The following is a 21798-nucleotide window of genomic DNA, read 5'->3' as shown; positions in this document are numbered from 1 at the left end:
AGACTGCTATCCTCAGTTTGCGTCCGAGACTCCTAACATGATAGTCTCTGTGAAGGACAGCGACTGTGCTCCAGTAGCCCCGCAGAAGATCCGGGACACTCAAGTGTATGAAAAGATTCTTGGCTTCATGTCCGCTGAGGGTTTGGAGGAAGTTAATTCGAAATTGGAAAAGACAGGTTCTTTTGAAGACCCATGTGGCAAATGGAAGAAAGCAGTTGATCCGACTTCTGTCAAAGGTGCGGCTGCAGCTTTGCGGGAAGGGGCGAGCTGTGGTGTGCAAACATGCAGTGCACGGGGAATTGCCCGACCGTTTGACATGCCTGCGAGGACGATGCAAAAATTCTACGAAACGTAGTGCATTGTTATCCATACAAAATCACCCATGTTCAAGACTTTCTTCCTACTGACCTTCCAGCGAGACAAACGTTCGCTCTGGAATTTCTTGGTCGCAGGCAAGTGGAAAATGGAAATAAGCCTTTGGCATCATTTGCCGGGAGGCCCCTTACGGGGCAGGTCGGGCCGCCTTGTTGCAGGTCTTATTATATTCGACGCCACATTGGGCGACCTGCGCGCCGGATTGGGATGAAATGATGATGAAGAAAACACAACACCCAGTCCCTGAGCGGAGAAAATCCCCGCCCCATCCGGGAATCGAACCCGGGCCCGTAGGACGGCAATCCGTCACACTGACCACTTTTTTTTTTGTTGGTAATCTCATTTTATTCTTTGTATCTAGTAGGGCCGGACGTCGCAAGACACACGTTTCAGGTCGTTGTTGACCGATTAACAGCGGGCAGCTAACCCTTTGACCGGACACGCTCAGCTAACGTGCCGGCTTCACCACTGAGCTATCGGGGCGGACATACAAGTGGAAAATGAATGGTATATAACATTGTTTATACAGACGAAGCCCATTTCTACCCCCAAGCACATGTCAATGCGTAGAATTGGAGAATATGGGCTACGGAAAATTTGCTTTACCTTTTTTTTCATTTCCCCTGCGTCAACAATATTCTATTCAAATTTAACGTCGTTCTCTTTCTACAACATTTTGAAACTGGAACTTTAATTATGAACGCACTCCAGGACACATTCCCCACACGTAGACGAAGAAATTATGTTATGTGAACATGGGTTCGGGAACGGCTTGTTTCCACGTTACAACTCAATTTTTTCAATTAATTAATCATGGAAAACACAAAAGAACAGGGCGCCACAACCATGAGGAGCTGGCCGGAGTGGCCGAGCGGTTCTAGGCGCTACAGTCTGGAACCGCGCGACCGCTGCCATCGCAGGGTCGAATCCTGTCGTGGGCATGGATGTCTGTGATGTCCTTAGGTTAGTTAGGTTTAAGTAGTTCCAAGTTCACATACTGCTCGGAGCCATTTGAATCATTTTTGAACCATGAGGAACGTGCACTCTTGGTGACGTCTGATTGAGTTGTGCACCGCCAGTGTTTAGGCTTACATGTTCCTATTGCCATGCGATGTACATCGTTGCTTGTTTACGGGAAACATCAACTGTTCCAGCAATCACCACGACCCTTGCAAGCATACTGGTTACTAAGAAGAGTTAATCACAGAATTCCCTCGTGCAGTGGCGGCATACACACATGCAGAGATGGCAGATGCCCATTTGATGTATGGATTAGTTGACGGCAGTGGCGCTTGCGCTCAACATTCGTACCACTGGAGATTCCACGACGAAGGTACCCGACAGGAAAACATTTGAAGACATCGATCGTCCTCTTAGGGAACACGGGGTATTTAAGACTGATTTTCGCGATCGGGCTATTCCTAGCAGGACGAGGACACCTCAACGGGAGGCGGCAATTCTTCATGCTGTTGACTGCGACCCTAGTGTCAGTACAGGACATGCAACACTGAATGGTGACTACATGACTGTCTGGCGAGTGCAATAGGAGGACCAGCTGTATCAATACCATCAACAGTGTGTGCAGGAACTATCGGCAGCTGTTTTTCCTGCATGGGTACTCTTCTACGAATGGTCTGTTTAATCAAGTGTCAACCCAAATTATGGTAATTTCCATGAATGATTGCCTATCGAAGTCGCTGAGTGCAACGATACATATCGAACGTGTGATCGTAAATCGATCATGCGACTCCGGTGGTGGGCGTTGTGAACAATTATTTTTGATCGTAGTTTTTATGTTTTCGGTTGTTCCCTTAGTTGCTCTAAATTAACATACCTCCGCGAATTATTTGTTGATTTGCTAGGTAAACCCAGACTATGTACGTCGTTATTGACTGGGATGTCTGGTGTTCTTGACGTTTCTTCGGCTGATTCTCTCACATGGAAACATCTAATTCCATGTTCATCCAGCGTAGAAAATTGTTTGACTTTTTGTCACGAATAAGGAGTACTACCCGACGTCGAAAGAGTGGACTGTTTAGACTGTGATGGTGCAGAGTGTGTTAAACGTCCTAAGAACAATTTCGATATTGAAATACCGTTACAATTTCATTCCGGACAGTGCGGGAAACGAACGAGTATCAGGAATAATACGTGGTTCGACTCTTACAAACTATCCTTCCAGACCACCGTAATGGACTTTAACATGACGACAACACCGACGACGCGTAAGGTAAGTCATCTCCTTGGCAATTACGAGTATTTTTGTGACGCTCTTCCTTTGTCGTTGCTGTAGTGACCTCCGTAAACATACGCATAACGCCCACCACCAGAATCGCATAATCGATTTACGATTGCATGTTCGAAATGTATCGTTTGGACCCAGCGACTTCGATAGGCAATCATTTTTGGAAATTACCCAAATTTTATTGCAACGGTGCTGTTCACAGATGAGGCGTCGTTTCACCGAGCCCAGATTGTGAATTTACACAATCGGCATGTGCAGGCAGACTTCAGTCCTCACGTATCTGTTGAAGCAAGTCATCAACAAAGATTTCATGTCAGTGTTTAGGTCGGTATTACTGGTGATTGTTAGCGCCTCACTTTCTCCCAACCAGACTCAGCGGACAAAGTTATCATAATTTCTTAGAGAATGTTCGATCAGATCTATTAGCAGACGTGCCTTTAGCCGTGTGGTAAAACATGTACTTCATGCAGGATGGAGCACCTCCTCATTTTGGTTTGGTTTTAATGTTCGTTGGCTTCTAAATAAGAGATTTGGTGACACATGGATACGTAGAGATGGACCAGTTGCGTGGCCTGCACGCTCTCCGGCCGAAAGCCCATAGAGTTTTTATTTGTGGTGGCATTTGAAAGCCCTTGTTTATGCAACAACAGTACAAGATGTTCAAAGTCTGCGTGCCCATATTATGGAAGTCTGCGAAACCATACGCGATACTGTGAGGATGCATCATCGCATCCGAGATTCTTTAGATGGCGGTTTCATGCATGTATCAATTCCCACGTAGGGCATATTGAACATCACCTGTAAGAAAGAGTTGCATGTCGTATGCTGGTGCGTTCTATTGATGTGTGTTTCCCATGATTAATGTGTCGGAGAAAATGAGTTATAACATGGAAACAGTGTTTCCAAACACATGTTCATGTAAGACAATTTTTTCATCTACGTGTAGGAATTGCGTCCTGTAATTTGTGCTGTACACTTTTATTCCAAAACTCGCAGCACCCAAAATAAAATATAATTGAAACTTCCTGGCAGATTAAAACTGTGTATCGGACCGAGACTCGAACTCGGGAACTTTACCTTTCGGGGGCAAGTGCTCTACCAACTGAGCTACCCAAGCACGACTCGCGCACCGTCCTGAGAACTTTACTTCTGCCAGTACCTCGTCTCCTACCTTCCAAACTTCACAGAAGCTCTCCTGCGAACCTTGCACAACTATCACTCCTGGAAGAAAGGATACTGTGGAGACAGGGCTTAGCCACAGCCTGGGGGATGTTTCCGGAATGAGATTTTCACTCTGCAGCGGAGTGTGCGCTGATATGGTACTTCCTGGCAGATTAAAACTGTGTGCCGGACCGAGACTCGAACTCGGGAACTCATGTAGAGTCATGAAGTTTCGGGAATACTAGCTAAAATATTTAAGTGATAAACATTCCAAGATTACAGGTCAGAGATAAGCCATTGCAAATGTGAAATGCTGGTACATTAATAAAGGGTGTAACTGCCAGCATGTTGAATGCAATCATGCAAATGTGCTTGAATTGTGTTGTACAAGTGCAGGATATCAATTTGTGGGATGGAGTTCCATGTTTGTTGCACTTGGTCTGTCAGTGTGGTGACGGTTAATGCTGGTTGTGAATGAATGGAGTTATCGTTCGATGTTGTCTCATATGTGTTCGATTGGAGACAGATCCAGGAACAATACGAGACGGGAATAGAAGGGAGAACCGATAGAGGTACTCAAGGTACCCTCCACCACACACCGTCAGGTGACTTGCGGAGTATGGATGTAGATGTAAATGTAGATGTAGATCTGGTGTTCGGGCAGGTCAAGGTAACATGTCGAAACTCTGTGGACTATGTTGGGTTACAACAGTGGTATACGGGCCAGCGTTTTCTTGTTGCAAAACATCCCGTCGAATCACCAGAATGACCTACAAATTTGCAGTCAGGGTGCTTAGGGTAACCACGAGAACGCTCCTGTTCTCATACCAAATCGCACCTCTGGCTATAGCTCCAGATGTAGGTCCAGTGTATCTAGCACGGAGATAGGTTGGCTTCAGGCCCTCGGCTGGCCTCCTAACCAACATATGCATCACTGGCATGGAGGCAGAACCAGTGTTCATCAGAGACTGTGAAAGACCTCCACCATGCCCTCCAATGTGGCTCGCTCGACACCAGTGAAGTCGCAAATGGCGGTTGTTTGCGGTAAGTGGAATGAACGCGTATGGCCGCGGGCTATCTGTGAAGTAACCGTTTTGTAACAGTTTGTTGCGTAATTGTGGTGCCAGCTGCTGCACGAATTGCTCCTGCAGATGCCGTTATGATGCGCCAGAGCCGTACGCCAAACACGATTGTCTTTCCCTCTCGGTAGTGCCACGGGGCCGTTCGCAGCTCTGTCTTCTTGCAGACGAAAGTTCTCGTGACCAACTGCCAGCAGTCACGTACAGTCGTTACATTCTTGCCAAGTCTCTATGCAGTAGTGCAAAAAGGAAACACCAGTTTCTCATAGCCATATTACACTACCTCATTCAAACTCGGCGTTGGTAATGGCGTCTGTGTCGCCTTAAAGGTGTTCTTGACTAACATCAACTCACCACGTCCAATCTCAAAGGAAACTAATGCTCACGACCATTACAGCGCGTACTTAACGCAAGTACATAAAGCAGTGTGTTACAAATGAAAAGCACTAAAGAATTTTTTGATACGATACTATTATTACTCGCACAAATTAGAATTTTTTCATAATGTGTAGGCTTTCACGGCCGGTGTCTTTTTCAATTAAATTTTACGGGCTAAGAGGCCGTGGTCGAACAGTAGAAATTAAGCCTCCTCCTTTTTTCAATAACGGTTTCTTTTTCAGTTAAGATAACACATCTGACATCATTTTGTAAATCTTCTATGGATAAGTTATGTAGTGCAAGTTGGTACGTTATATGGTCATCATTGCTTTTACTTATCATCGGGTGATGTTGAGGGTATTAGATTAGGAAATGAGACACTGAAAGTAGTAAAAGAGTTTTGCTATTTGGGGAGCAAAATAACTGATGATGGTCGAAAGTAGAGAGGATAAAAAATGTAGACTGGCAATGCCAAGGAAAGCGTTTCTGAAGAAGAGAAATTTGTTAACATCGAGTATAGATTTAAGTGTCAGGAAGTCATTTCTGAAAGTATTTGTATGGAGTGTAGTCATGTATGGAAATGAAACATGGACGATAAATAGTTTGGACAAGAAGAGAATAGCTTTCGAAATGTGGTGCTACAGAAGAATGCTGAAGATTAGATGGGTAGGTCACATAACTAATGAGGAAGTATTGAATAGGATTGGGGAGAAGAGAAGTTTGTGACACAACTTGACCAGAAGAAGGGATCGGTTGGTAGGACATGTTCTGAGGCATCAAGGGATCACCAATTTAGTATTGGGGGGCAGCGTGGAGGGTAAAAATCGTAGAGGGACACCAAGAGATGACTACACTAAGCAGATTCAGAAGGATGTAGGTTGCAGTAGGTACTGGGGGATGAAGAAGCTTGCACAGGATAGAGTAGCATGGAGAGCTGCATCAAACCAGTCGCAGGACTGAAGACCACAACAACAACAATATCATCATATTTACGAGCTCTGAGCACTATGGGACTTAACATCTGTGTTAATCAGTCCCCTAGAACTTAGAACTAGTTAAACCTAACTAACCTAAGGACATCACACACATCCAAGCCCGAGGCAGGATTCGAACCTGCTTACGAGATAATCGTAAGGTAGCATCCTCTGATGTGGGCACACAATAGCTGGCAAGCGCAACTTTAATTTTGACTTTTGTTTAATTTCTCGGTGGCGGCTTAGCCATATGAAATGACTGAGCAGTGCTGCGGCTCGAGTTGGTGCCATGTGTAGGTTTCTGCAAGACCATATCGTTCAGTTGGCATGGTTGCGTTGTTTTTCTTCTTCTCGTGTTCATGGACGCCACTCGGTTTCGTAAGCATTGCCTGTCCGCTAGTGGCAGCAGCGACGCTTATCGATATGTAGTTCTGTTGCCCTATCTATGGAGCGACCTCGTTCCTTTTCCGTGTGGTTTGAGTGCGGAAGTCGGTTGGGGACGCAGGGGCAGCGAGGTCCTCGCAGGGCGGCAACACGCCTGGTCAAAACAGGATCCTGCATGTTTAAGTTGATTGCATTGCAATTCGCGTAGAGAAACCTCCACCACTGTGAAATCTCGCGATTCTCCAGTAACTTGAGTTCGTGTTGCTGCTCATAGTGGAGGCGAAAAGCAGCGAGTGGAGTACCTGGGGAAGCCGGAATAGATTCGCTGTCCTGAGCTTCTAATTACTATTTACTATTTTTAGCTTCTTACATTGTTGTTCAACCAGTGGTATTTTTCTGTCTTTTGGACGATAACGCCCCAGTTACCTGCCCTGGGTGTAAATGTATGTAATAGCAGTGTACATTTCCTCGCCTTGTAGCGTCTGTCCGATGAGTCGTGTAAGTTTGACAGCTTCTTGATTGTAGGTTGGGTGGCGTTCTTCTACCTTAGTGGCAGTGATTCCTTCTTGTTCCGGGCGCTCTAGGCACAGTATTCTGCGGGCGGAGCCCAGACCGCCGTTTCTGGCTTTGGTGTAATTTCACATCTTGCATTTGTTTGTTGGATGTCATGTAGCCTTACCAAGATCATCATTAGTCGGTCGATAGTTTTTTAAATAATTGTCATTTTGCGTGTTAAAGGGCCTTCAGCCATGATTGTGGTTACTTGCCTTAAAATTCTGATTGCAACATCTTTGGCTTGTTTACAAAAATTATTTATTAAAATAAATGAGTGAAATTGCAAAGGAAACCAATTGTAATTGATTCGGGCCCCGTCCACAATCGTAAGCCAATCCTGCCACCCTTAACTACAAGGTTTCAGTGATGCTACCTTACGATGACCTTATAGATTTACAAACGTATAATACATCGATATCAGAAGTTCAAATGAACCACAAATAGTGCAAACGACATAAACTATCCCATCAAATGGATCCAGTCAAAGTTAGTGGGCGTAATATGGGATGTACCCTCTCCCCCCGTTCGCTCACCTTTACTACGTCTTGAACTGTGGTGGGGACACTTTCAGTCACGGGTCTGAATGTTTGTGCAGGAATGACAGCCATTTGTTCCTCAAGAGCTGAAGCCAGACGAGATTGGACGCTGCGCTTTGTGGAGAAGTGGCCGTTCTATTTCAACCCAAAAGTGTTCCATCGCTTCTGGTCGAGACTGTGGGCAAGTCAGTCCATTTCAGGAACCTTATTGTCCACAAACCGTTGCCTCACATGCGCTGCCTTATGACGGGGTACATTATCATGGTGATACTAACACACATCTCCGAATTGTTCCTCTATTGTACACTGTCACAATCCTGTAAAATGTGTTAGTGTCCTCCGGCCGCTGTGGCCGAGCGGTTGTAGATGCCTTAGTCCAGAGCCACTCTGCTACGGTCGCAGGTTTGAATCTTGCCTCGGGCATGGATGTGTGTGATGTCCTTAGGTTAGTTAGGTTTAAGTAGTTCTAAGTCTAGGGGACTGATGACCTCAGATGTTAAGTCCCATATCGCTGAGAGCAATTTGGACCATTTGTTCGTGTCCTTTCACATTAGGCGTTCTCTTAAGTGTAATGAGGGTACTACACCCTAACCCATTCGGGAGGACGTCCGTTCAATCCTGCGTCCGGCCATCCTGATTTAGGTTTTCTGTGATTCCCTAAATTGCTCCAGGCAAATGCCGGTATGGTTCCTTTGAAAGGGCACGGCCGACTTCGTTCCTCCTATGAGACCGATGACCTCGCTGTCTGGTCTCCTTCCCCAAACAACCCAACCCCAACCCAACACCCTAACCACGAATTCAATCCCATATCGTACACCACCTCTTCTGGACCCACAGATGGTGGCAGATAACACTCTCCTGATATTCGCCAAACCAAACCTTTTCATCGGGTTATGACAGGGTATAGTGTAATGCATCTCTCCAAAGTACTCGTTTCCAGAAGTCTCCTGTCCAGTGATGACGCTCTTCACACTACTTCAAGCGTTGCTTAGTAACGACTGTTAATTATGAGGAACTTCTCGACAGTTGTACGCCATTCCTTTCACTCCGTACATACAGTCATTCTGTTAGCTGAAGTGCTAGTAGCACTTCGGAACTCACGAGTGATTCCTTCCGCTGAATTCATGCGATTTTATGCAACCAACCTCTGCAGTGATCGACAGTCTCTGTCGTGACTTCCGCATTTAATGGTCTAGTGGCTAGCGTTGCTGTCCTCTGGATCTCGGGGCCCCAGGTTCGATTCCCGGCCTGCTGGGCGATTTTCGCCGCCTGGAGACTGTGTATTTGTGTTGTCCTCGATATTACATCATCATTCAGGAAAGTGGCGTGACTGGATAGTGAAACGATTGGGGGTGCACTCAGCCTCGTGATGCCAATTGATGAGCTAGTCAACGAATAGTAGCTTCTCCAGTCACAGAATACCATTGACCCCCTTCCTACCTGCATCCTCAACTGAGGATGACACGGCGGTCGGATGGTCGCGATGGGCCAGTTATTGCCTGAAGATGAAGTGTTTTTACATTCTGCTGGTTGTAGATTAAGATTATAGCAAAAGGAAATGTAATAAGATATTTAGCAGCTGGCGCCTCCTACATGTCTTGACACTACGGAAGCAAGATTACAGTACACATTTTTTGTTAAGCCATCTAGAGAAGGGTTTCATCTTCTTGGAAAGAGTATGTAGATAGAACTCTGAGGGCGATCGTGTTACCAGTGTGACACACATCAGCACATTAGTCGATGACTGACACACTATAGGTATATCAGTACACTCTACCGAAACTAAGCACACGATTATACAGTGATGTTTGGTGCCTACCAGTCTTTTTCTTCTCCTCCACGAGCTGGTCTGTCCTCTCGTCGACGAGAGCCTCCAGATTGTTAGCGTACTTCTCCATCATAGCCATCATGTTGTCAAATATGTTCGGCTTCCTGGAAGAAGACCAATTAATAGCAAATCACAGGTTAAGTAAAAGTACCACAGCTTGCGAATACTGTTTCACTGAAACAAAAAATATCTCAAAATACAAAGATGCTACAATGCTAGTATATCCACACGCAATGATAAATTAATGTAAGACATTAAGGCAATAATATATGGCAAACAGTTCTGGGAGCATACAACCATAAAAACAAAAATTATAAACAGTTTGACGATGACCTATAACTATTTAAACTGGTTTTGAAGAACATTTAACGACATTAATTTTGAAAGATCTGTGAAGTCTGTAAAGAAGACAGGCACACGACTTTTAAGTGGCTTTTACGCACATAAACAATTGAAGTTTAACATTACTCACTTACTTGAATGTCTAACTAGTTGCGAGACAAGCGTCTAAATTCTAGAAAGGTAAAGCTTAACGTCCTGGCCCACACAGGCCAATATGAACCGACCGACCGCCGTGTCATTCTCTGACAAGGACGTCGTTCAGATGCGGTAAAGAAGGGCGTGGGTTCGACACACCTCTCTTCTGGCGAATCCCGGCTGTGTTGGTCTTGGAGCCGAAATTTCTGATTTAAGCAGCTTCTAATCTGGCTATACCAGGATGAGTCCAACCCGTTCTAGTCCTCCTAAAAACGAAAAGTCCTTGGTAGCACCGGGAATCGAACGCGGATGCTCCACGTCGCAGTCAGATATGTTATTGACCTATGGAGGTGGAAACTTACTGGCAGATAGTGTTGGACCGGGACATTAATGCGGTAACGTGCATTTCTCGGGTGACGCTTGTACGAACCACGTCATTCTCCAACGACTCGCGACCGATTCTCCCGTCTTTAGTTTAGCCAGTTCCTGTCTCCTACTGTCAAAACTTCGCAGGTATCCTTACACAGCTAGCAGAACTAGCACTTTGAGAAGAAAGAATATCGCAGAGAAATAGTTTAGCCACGGCCTTGTGGTACTGGCAGAACTTTATATGCGAGGGCTGGTCATACAGTATATGATCAAAAGACACCTGGCTGAAAATGACTTAAAAGTTCGTGGCGCCCTCCATCGGTAATTCTGGAATTTAATATGGTGTTGGCCCACCCTTAGCCTTGATCACAGCCTCCACTCTCGCAGGCATACGTTCAAATCAGGCGCTGGAAGGTATCTTGGGGAATGGCAACCCATTCTTCACGAAGTGCCGCACTGAGGAGAGGTATCCATGCCGGTCGGTGAGACCTGGCACGAATTTCGCGTTACAAAAAATCCCAAAGGTATTCTATAGGATTCAGGTAAGGTCTCTATACAGGCCAGTCCATTACCGGGATGTAATCGTCGTGTAACCATTCCGCCACAGTCGGATCCTTCGTGTTGAAAGATGCAATCGCCATCCCCGAATTGCTCTTCTACAGTGGGAAGCAAGAAAGTACTTATAACACCAATGCAATCCAGTGCTGTGATAGTGTCACGCAAAACAACAAGGGGTGCAAGCCCCTCCATGAAAAACAAGACAACACCATCACCTCCGAATTCTACTGTTGGCACTACTCATGCTAGCAGATGACGTTCGCCGAGAATTCGCCATACCCATATCCTGCCATCGGATCACCAAATCGTCTACCGTGATTCGTCACTCCACAAAACATTTTTATACTGTTTAATCGTCCTATGTTTGCGCTACTTACACCAAGCGAGGCGTCCTTTGGCTTTTACGGGCGTGATATGTGGCTTATGAACAGCCGCTCGACCATGAAATCCAAGTTTTCTCACCTCCCGCGTAACTGTCATAGTACTTGCAGTGGATTCTGATGCAGTTTGGAATTCCTGTGTGATGACCTGGATAGATGTCTGCCTATTACAAATTACGACCCTCTTCAACTGTCGACGGTCTCTGTCAGTGAACAGAGGAGGTCGGCCTGTACATGTTTGTGCTGTACGTGTCCCTTCACGTTTCCACTTCACTATCACATCGGAAACAGTGAAGCTAGGGATGTTTATGAGTGTGGAAATCTCGCATACATAGGTATGACACAAGTGACACTCAATCACCAGACCACGTTCGAAGTCCGTGAGTTCCGCGGAGCGCCCCATTCTGCTCTCTCATGATGTGTAATGGCTACTGAGGTCGCTGATATGGAGTACCTGGCAGTAGGTGGCAGCACAGTGCACCTAACATGAAAAACGTATGTTTTTGGGGGTGTACGGATACTTTTGATCACTAAGTGTATGTCGTGGGCGCCTAGCAATAGGTAAGGTACTTGCGCACGAATGGCATAATTCCGAGTTCGGGTCCCCGTGTGACACTAAGTATTAACATTGCGGGGTTTTCCAGAATGAAACATATTCCAGCAGTCGAGAGAGCAACATTTTCTTGTCAATCTAAAATTCATTTTGTTTAGTACTGCAGTCTACGTTGAGAGGGATCTGCTGGATCTCTTTTACCATGTCTCTTGAGGGCGGTTTATCTAATATTGTTATGCCATGCTGGGCAAGTTTGTATCATTTCTTGATGCAGTCCAATAGATATCAGGTCGTTCTTGACGGTAATGCAGGTATTCGACGGCTGTTCGGGGCCTCTTTTCTTTTTTTCCTTTTCTATTCATTTATGCCTATTATTATTCCTACCGTATGGTTCACGTTGTATGACACACCCGTGCAAGCGTAGGCAATTCTCTTGCTACTTTTCCGCTACGTTTGCTTCCTTTAACAAGTCTCGGTTGTTATCATTTCTTACTCTCTCTATTAGGATCACTCCTCCAGATCAGCGTATACTTATCACTGTAACCTGATTTGTACATGGCTCAATATTCTAAGTAAGATAGAGCTGATCTTATTACTCGTATGTATACAGAGTATACTTTTGGTCTGTTAACGTTAACAGGCATTGTTCCAGCTAAGAAAGTGTATGTTTGCACAAAAATACACTTTCCAAGTACTATTACAATCTGTATATTGGCTAACAGTACGAGCCCCTGACTACCAATCCATTCTGAGAAAACCCCACATCAAGAGCATTTCCGAAATATTTGCAATGCAAGTCTTAGGTGATTTACTCTGTATTTCCTTCGACTTTAGTAGGCATTTCCACATCGCAGATGACTAGCATTGGTGTCCTCTGCTTCAACAATTCAGTTTATACCATTCACGTTGTTTTTATCCGTGGAAGTTGTGACAGTGACAAAAAGTTAAATTTCGTATATCTCACAACAAACAGACACAATAACTAGCATCAGTTCTGCGTCATTCATACAAAGAAGTCAATTTGCAGTACAAGCTGCACAGAAAGAATAAAATCCCACTCAGTGAGCACAGCTTCAAAAACGAACTATTTCTCAATTTATATTGAACAGACAAGCAGAAATTTCTAAAATAGCTACAGTGAACAAAGAGTAGCAATAAAAACTAACAGCTGTAATCCTACATTCGCAGAAAACCTTATGGTTATAGAACAAAGACATTGAAAATTACCTAAAAAAATTCTCAAATTCAGCAACAGCTCCCAAAAAACTAGTAATTGGAAAAAACTACCAAACATAGAGAGCCATAGTAGAAGGAAAATAAATAACTGGAACTCAACATCTGCCCTTAAAAAAACAGTCTGACGACCCAGACACACACATACACACACACACACACACACACACACACACACACACACACACACACACTTGCAAACAACCTTTCACACAGAGTAAAGTAATTGTAATCACACTAGTCCGATATTTCTAGTCGTAAATTTCCGTTGTAACAAACTTTTTGAATTAAGTCCGCTATGGTTGCAGGTGACAAACTGTGAAAGATAAATAGCTCTAAAGCAAACCCTTGAAACCACAGTATGAAGGAACATAACAAAAAATTGTCTGTTTCCAAATTTGTAAATATTTTTCTTAAAAAGTGAAATTTTGATCTATAGTAAATAGCAATTATCCTGTTATTTAGTAGGGAAAAACTGATGTTACTGTCACTTCAGCAAAAAATGTTGGGTAAAAAGAAAAAAAAGGTTTGTTTGATCAAGGCGGAACCAATACAAAAACAAATTCGTTTGTAATAAACACCGAAGCAAGAATGAGCTTCAGCCTACGATTATGGTTCAATACACTCTACGAAAAAAAGGCACAAGACGACGCAATTATTCGAATAGGACGGAAATCGCTATATGGATTGTGCATGTACAGAGAAACAAATCATTACAATTCCAGAAAAATTGGATGATTTCTTGAAGGGAAAGAACTTCACAAATTGAACACGACAATAAAGTGTTAGTCTACTTCTGACCCTTATGCAAGACAGATATCCTATTGAGTGATAGAGTTGTTGGGTGTCTTCCTGAGAGCTATTATGCCGAATTCTACCAATTGTCGAGTTAGATCGTCAGAATCCCGAGGTGGTTGGGGGGCCTTGCCGATAATGTTCCAGACATCGCCAACTGTGGACAGATATGGCGATCTTGCTGGTCAGGGTAGGGTTTGGTTTTACGAAGACGAGCAGGTGAAAATCTCGTCGTATTTGCGGCGGGAATTATCTCGTTGAAATGTAAGGCGAGGATAGCTCGCTATGAAGGCCAACAAAACGGGGTGTAGACAATCTTCGACATATCGCTCCGCTCTAAGGGTGAGTGCTAGGGAAAGGAATGGCTCCCAGACCATCCCTCATGGCTGCGGGCTGCATGGCGGGCGACAGTCTGGTTGCCCCTCTCCCCCTCCCCCCCCCCCCCCATCCCCACCTGGGCTGTGCCCAGGATGTATTGAGACTTGCCTTCGCTGGTCACTGAATCTCAGTTCGAAGCGGGACTCATCAATGAAGAAAATTCTACTTCAATCAATGTTATTCTAGGCCCAAGACGTTTCTGGGGACACCCTTTTCAACGGTGGGAGATCAACCTGACTACTGCCCGCCTTACGGTCTGATAGTTTCATAGCATGGCCCCTTTGCGTACCATTTGCTGCAACACTTAGAGTACAGCGATACATTCACAATATTGTACGCCCCGTATTGTTACTCTTGTCCGCCCCCGATAGCTGAGTGATCAGCGCGACAGAATAGGGCACGGTTTTGATTCCCGGCTGGGTCGAAGATTTTCTCCGCTTAGGGACTGGGTGTTGTGTTGTCCTAATCATCATCATTCCATCCCCATCGCCGCGCAAGTAGCAGAAGTGGCGTCAAATCGAAAGACTTGCACCAGGCGAACGGCCTACCCGACGGGAGGCCCTCGTCACACTACATTATTATTATTATTGTTGCTCTTCATGGCAAATCATTCTGAAGATTAATTTCAACAAGACAATGTCCGCCCAGACAAGCAAGAATTTCTTCTGCTTTTCTACGTGCCCACCAAAATCTCCCTTGGCCAGCAACTGCGATCTCGGGGCATTATGGTCAGAGCTCTCCAACCGTCTCGGGACTTTGACGATGTAACGCCCAAATGGGCAGGATTTGGCCCGATATGACTCAAGAGGATATCAAACAACCCTATTAATTAATGACAAGCCGAATAACTGCTTGAATAAGGACCAGAGCTGGCCTAACGTGTTACTGAATGGCTCAGTTTGTAAAATTCCTTTTGTTAAAGTAAATCATCCAAATTTTCTGAAACTGTAGTCATTTGTTTGTCTGTACATCTACATCACACCTATCCATTTCTGTCGGATTCGGATAATTTCTTCGCGGTGTGTCTTTTTTTTTTTAAGTAGAGTGTATATGCTGATGCAGCGTAAAGACCAATGTTTAATTGAAACGACCGTAACGTTCCTGTAGTGACTAGAAGGATGCACTCACATGCCCTTACGCAGTGGCCGTAGGCGGGTGCGGATGGCTTTGAAGTCTGGACGCTCCTCTGGCATCTCGGACCAGCACTCCTTCAGACAGTCCCGCACGCAGTCGAACGTGTTCTCCAGCGCTTCCAGCTGCGGCCTGCAACCGTAAAGAGCGCCTCTACGTCACCAAGGAAGTAGCACAGAAAGTGTCTCCTGTAACTAGAATAATTTCCGATGTTTTATCACAGAATGTGAAAAAGAGTTGAAAGAAATTGCAGATCTGCATAATATGTCGTTTTTATTGTTTAGGTCCTCAGCCTGGAGACTGGTTTCATGCCACTCTCCACGTTAGTATGTCCTGTACAAGGCTCTACATCTCTCTCATACTGGACTCGCATTCGGGAGGACGACAGTTCACATCCGTAACCAGCCATCCAGATTTAGGTTTTCCGTTATAGGTAAACGCCGGGATAGTTTCTTGGAAAGTGCACGGCTAATATTCTTCACCACCCTTGTAATAATTCGAGCGTGTGCTGCGTCTCTAATGACCTCGATGTCGACGAGACGTTAAATACTAATCTTCCGTCTTTTCTTTATCTCTGAAGAGCTGCTGCAACCTACGCCCACTTACAGTTGCTTATTATTGCTCAGGCTTGGTCTCCCTATGCTGTTCCTATCACCAAGCTTCCACACACACACACACACACACACACACACACACACACACACACACACACACAGAGAGAGAGAGAGAGAGAGAGAGAGAGAGAGAGAGAGAGAGAGAGAGAGATTGATGTATCAGATTGTGATCTTACACTCGATTCCCTGATCCCTACATTTAGTCAAGCTGTGCCATAAATTTGCTTTCTCCCCAATTCCCAATCAGAACCTCTTCATTTCTTTTGCACCCTACACATGTAATCTTCAGCACATTCTTCTGTAGCACAACATTTCGAAAGCTTCTGTTCTCTCCTTATCTGAACTATTTATCGTCTACATTCCTCTTCCGCGTAAGACAAAAAGCTTTAGAAAAAAAGATTAATAATACTCAAATTTATATTCGATGTTAACTAATGTCTCTTTTGAGAAACATATTTTTCTCTGTTGCCAGTCTGCAGTTTATATCATCTCTATATTGTAGAAACAGAAGTACAACTCCAGACAACCGACGTTGCTGTTGTAGAGCATTTATTGTGATGACCGGTTTGAAGAAACTATCTTGCTATCATCAGATCTTCTGCAGGACATTTCACTGAATTTTGATTAAAAACGTAATACAGCGTGTCATATCACAGATGGATACTCCATAAACATGAGAACAATAGCTTGACTTGCTGATATGCTATTCTTCTCATGTTCACGAAGTATAGTTCTATGATATGACACGGCTTAAAATGCATTTAATCAAAATTCTGTGGAATGTACCGCAGAAACTTTAATGATAGCAACGTAGTTTGCTGAAACTTGTGATCACAATAAATGCTGTACAGTAGCGTTCTTGGCTGTTTAAAGCTGTTCTTTTGTTTTTACATTAGTCTAGATCACCCCCCTAACTTGACAATGTCAATTTGTATTCTATGTTTCGGCCATCTTCAGTCAATTTCTACACAAATCCACTGATTTTTTTTCATTTCCTGCCGGCCGGTGTGGCCTTGCGGTTCTAGGCGCTTCAGTCTGGAACCGCTTGACCTCTACGGTCGCAGGTTTGAATCCTGACTTGGACATGGATGTGTGTGATGTCCTTAGGTTAGTTAGGTTTAAGTAGTTCTAAGTTCTAGGGCCTCCCCTCATGAACCATGGATCTTCAATCTATTCATTAGTTGCGGAGCTAGTTGGCATACAAACTTGTACTACTGTGGTAGGCGTACACAGTAAGTGCGAGAAACGTCAGCCACCAAACTGATGACGTGAAGAGCACTGAACACGCCTATATACGAAGTGAGAGAGCAAGTGTACATACACACTGTATTACATTTTGCGACAGTTGAAGCTCAGGTATGCTTTAAACACTATAAAACCATGTAGAATGATTAACAAAAGACAATGAACCATGGACCAAGTGGTAAACAAACAGACACACAAAAATAACATCATTACAACGTACAGGGATAGGTGAAGAAAGATAAATCGTTCAGTTCTTATCATTTTATTATGGCACCATAGGACACTGGAACAGCGGTGATAAGTTGAATTGTTCAGTAGACAGGAGACAAGGTCGGCCCCTCCACGGGCGTTAGCGGGAAACACAAGTTGGTTCAAATGTTCAAATGTGTGTGAAATTTTATGGGACTTAACTGCTAAGGTCATCAGTCCCTGAGCTTACACACTACTTAACCTAAATTATCCTAAGGACAAACACACACACACACACACACACACACACACTCACCCATGCCCGAGGGAGGACTCGAACCTCCGCCGGGACCAGTCGCACTGTCCATGACTGCAGCGCCTAAGACCGCACGGCTAATCCCGCGCGGCACACAAGTTGGTGCTTTGGTTGATTTGGGGGAGGGGACCAAACAACGAGGTCAACGGTGCGATCGGATTAAGGAAGGACGGGGGAGGGAAGTTGGCCGTGCCATTTAAAAGGATCCATCCCGTCTGTTGCCTGAAGCGATTTAGGGAAACCAAGGAAAACCTGAATCAGGATGGCCGGACGCGTGTTTGAACCGACGACCTCCCGAATGCAAGTCCAGTGTGCTAGCCATTGCGCCATCTTGCTTGGTGGAAACTCGACTGAGCTGCACCGGCTTCGACAGCAGGTAGTGGAGGTCACCGAGTCGAAGGTTTGCGAAGGCTCCAAAGTATGTTTACAAGTTGTCTTGCTGTGTGGAAACGTGCCTGGAGAATATCTAGATGCTAAGTAAAGTTTGATATGTGGGAAATAATAGACCTTGGTAGGTGATTAACAGTGACCGCTACCCAATAAAAATAAGTATTTGTTCGTTGTTATAACTAGAAAACATCGTGAGCACGAAGAAATCTATGTTACATAAACGGATTTCTGAAAGTTTGTCGTAAGTTCCTATGGGACGAAGCTGCTAAAGACATGGGTCCCTAAAACGGCATTAGTAAATGCTGGGTAGGAAAGATAAAATAAATTTTTTTTAAAACCTGTTAGCAAGCCAGTTGGACTATGTAATCAGACACAACTGGCTCGTCACAATACGAAAGTCACGAACTGTGGTATCGTGTTGAAGTTGCATGGGCAGCTGTACCTGTACACGCCATTTTTCAGTGCGAATTGATCATTCAGCAAATCCTTATAGCTGAGGCGGGAATGTGTATAAATTTCAACTTCTCCTAAGAGATTCATCTTGTACTCTTTGTCGACTATATGCAAACTTTCCAAATAGAGTAAAGATGGAGAGGGAGATATGTTTTCAGTTTTAAGAATTTTCACCATCTTTGACGAATAAGTGTTCGTGAAAACGGGTTTTAAAATCCCTCCCTATTTGTTCTATATAAAAGCTCGGGCATAGATTGAACTTAATTTTTATATCCCAGATTAGAGATATTTGTAGGTTGTAGGTCTCTCGTTATGCATAAATGGCAGCTTAGTGATACTATCAGTTAAAAACGCCACATTTCGATAGTATTTTTTAACAACTTGGCAGTCCAATATGACATGTCCCCTAGGAAAAGAAATTGTACAATATTTTTTCCCAGTCCCACCATCTTTATTAAGTAAAGAAGAATTGCTGTGTTCACTAGATTTAGTTTATACAGATTCTGTACAAAACTAGCCAGATACCTATTGCTGACGGGAATGTATTTAAGGTTGCTTGGAAATTTGTTGTAAGATGTTATGGGACCAAACAGCTGAGGTCATCGGTCCCTAAGCTTACGCACTGTTTAATCTAATTTAAATTAACTTACGCTAAGGACACACACACGCATGCCCGAGGGAGGACGCAAATCTCCGACAGGGGGGAGCAGCTCGAACCGTGACAGGACGCCCAAGACCGTTCGGCTACCCCGCGCGGCTATTTAAGGTTGTTAAGCTCCGTAGCAACAGCAGATTCACTGAGAGGAACCTCAAATATGCGGTCAACCAAGGCAGTTTAAACTGTCGAAACCGGTAAAGTGAACAAAATAGATTTTCTTGTGCAACTGACGACTTTTATCTTTGTTGAAATTTGTGTACTTCTTTGAACTAAGCTCTTTGACCGTAATCTCAGCTCTACAATGTAAACACGTTGGATATTGTGGGTGCATGTGCTTCTGATGTTACTACAAACGTGATGAGTGAAATGTGAAAACGATATGGATACTCCAGTTGTATGTAAGTACTGTAATATTTTACAACTCATGTTGATTAGCCACTTCCAAATGTTTCATTTGTGTCTATTTGGTTACCATAACATTTTTTTTATTTAAACAGTGATCTCGAACACCGAGTATGTGAATGTAAACCACCTGAAGATGGCTACAGGCCCGAAAGCGGTCGGGTATTAATTAAAATCAGCTTCTGTTGTGTTTGATGGCGGTTATTATTCTACACCCTATAAAGGAACAGTGGCGGAGTTCAACTGCATTCATTACGGATAAAATACATTTAACTACTGAATTATTCAGTGCCACATTTTGTGCTGTATGCCTTCATTAGAATGCAAAGCACGTGGTTCTAATACTACTATGTCCATAAAACCTAAGCACTACTAAAAGACTGTCAAGTCAAAAGCTACGGACAAATCATAAAAAAATACCATCTGTTTTTGTGTGTGGTGTATGTAATTATCTGTGCCAGAAAGATTGCAAAAAGTACCGTGTGCACGTGTGTGCCTGTCACAGTAGACAGTATCTGAAGGCCGGTACCTCTCCAATGTAGATGGTAGTTACACTACTGGCCATTAAAATTGCTACACCTAGAAGAAATGCAGATGATAAACGGGTATTCATTGGGTATTCATATATTATACTAGAACTGACATGTGATTACATTTTCATGCAATTTGGACGCATCGATCCTGAGAAATCAGTATCTAGAACAACCACCTGTGGCAGCAATAACGGCCTTGATACGCCTGGGCATGGAGTCAAACAGCCTGGATGGCGTGTACAGGTACAGCTGCCCATGCAACTTCAACACGATACCACAGTTCATCAAGAGTAGTGACTTTCGTATTGTGACGAGCCAGTTGTTCGCCCACCATTGACCAGACGTTTTCAATTGGAGAGAGATCTTGAGAATGTGCTCGCCAGGGCAGCATTCGAACATTTTCTGTATCCAGAAAGGCCCGTACACGACGTGCAACATGCGGTCGTGCGTTATCCTGCTGAAATGTAGGGTTTCGCAGGGATCGAATGAAGGGTAGAGCTACGGGTCGTAACACATCTGAAATGTAACGTCCACTGTTCAAATTGCCGTCAATGCGAACAAGAGGTGACAGACGTGTAACCAATAGCACCCCATACCATCACGCCAGATGATACGCCAGTATGGCGATGACGAATACACGCTTCCAATGTGCGTTCACCGCGATGTCGCCAAAAACGGATGCGAACATCACGATGTTGTAAACAGAACCTGAATTCATCCGAAAAAATGACATTTTGCCATTAGTGCATCCAGGTTCGTCGTTGAGTACACCATCGCAGGCGCTCCTGTCTGTGATGCAGCGTCAAGGGTAGCCGCAGCCACGGTATCTGAGCTGATAGTCCATGCTGCTGCAGACATCATCGAACTGTTGGTGCAGATGGTTGTTGTCTTGCAAACGTCCCCATCTGTTGACTCAGGATCGAGACGTGGCTGCACGCTCCGTTACATCCGTGCGGATAAGATGCCTGTCATCTCGACTGCTAGTGATACGAGGCCATTGGGATCCAGCACGGTGTTCCGTATTACCCTCCTGAACCCACCGATTCCATATTCTGCTAACAGTCATTGGATCTCGACCATCGCGAGCAGCAGTGTCGGGATACGATAAACCGCAATCGCGATAGGCTACAATCCGACCTCTATCAAAGTTGGAAACGTGATGGTACGCATTTCTCCTCCTTACAGGAGGCATGACAACAACATTTCACCAGGCAACGTCGGTCAACTGCTCTGTGTGTATGGGAAATCGGCACCAACCTTGTGTGAATGCTCTGAAAAGCTATTCATTTGAATATCACAGCATCTTCTTCGTGTCGGTTAAATTTCGCATCTGTAGCACGTCATCTTCGTGGTGTAGAAATTTTAATGGCAGTATCTGAAGGGCAGTATCTCTGTCAGTGTTGACAGCAGACTGTTCCTGAAGGGTGGCACATCTGTCAGCGTTCACAGTGGACGGTACCTGAAGGGTGGCAGTTCTGTCAGTGTAGACAGAAGATGGTACCTGAAGGGTGGCACTTCTGTCAATGCAGACAGTAGACGGTACCTGAAGTGTGGCACTTCTGTCAGTGCAGACAGTAGACGGTACCTGAAGTGTGGCACTTCTGTCAGT

General features: G+C 44.5%; 1 protein-coding gene across 3 annotated transcripts in view; it reads right to left on the bottom strand.

Moving 5' to 3' along the window:
* LOC126278966 (guanylate cyclase 32E) overlaps positions 1–21798 on the bottom strand; it is an 829856-nt gene that overhangs the window by 94687 nt on the left and 713371 nt on the right. For all 3 annotated transcript variants that reach the window (XM_049979279.1, XM_049979262.1, XM_049979270.1), the window contains exons 17-18: positions 15387–15521; positions 9507–9619 (exon numbers count right to left, since the gene is read on the bottom strand). In XM_049979279.1, the coding sequence (XP_049835236.1) occupies positions 9507–9619; positions 15387–15521 (248 nt within the window). The remainder of the gene's footprint in view (positions 1–9506; positions 9620–15386; positions 15522–21798) is intronic.

The sequence above is a fragment of the Schistocerca gregaria genome, chromosome 1 (assembly GCF_023897955.1).
Source record: "Schistocerca gregaria isolate iqSchGreg1 chromosome 1, iqSchGreg1.2, whole genome shotgun sequence".
Taxonomy (NCBI): Eukaryota; Metazoa; Arthropoda; class Insecta; order Orthoptera; family Acrididae; genus Schistocerca; species Schistocerca gregaria.
The sequence above is the reverse complement of the archived record's forward strand: the minus strand, read 5'-3'. Positions and strand labels throughout refer to the sequence as shown.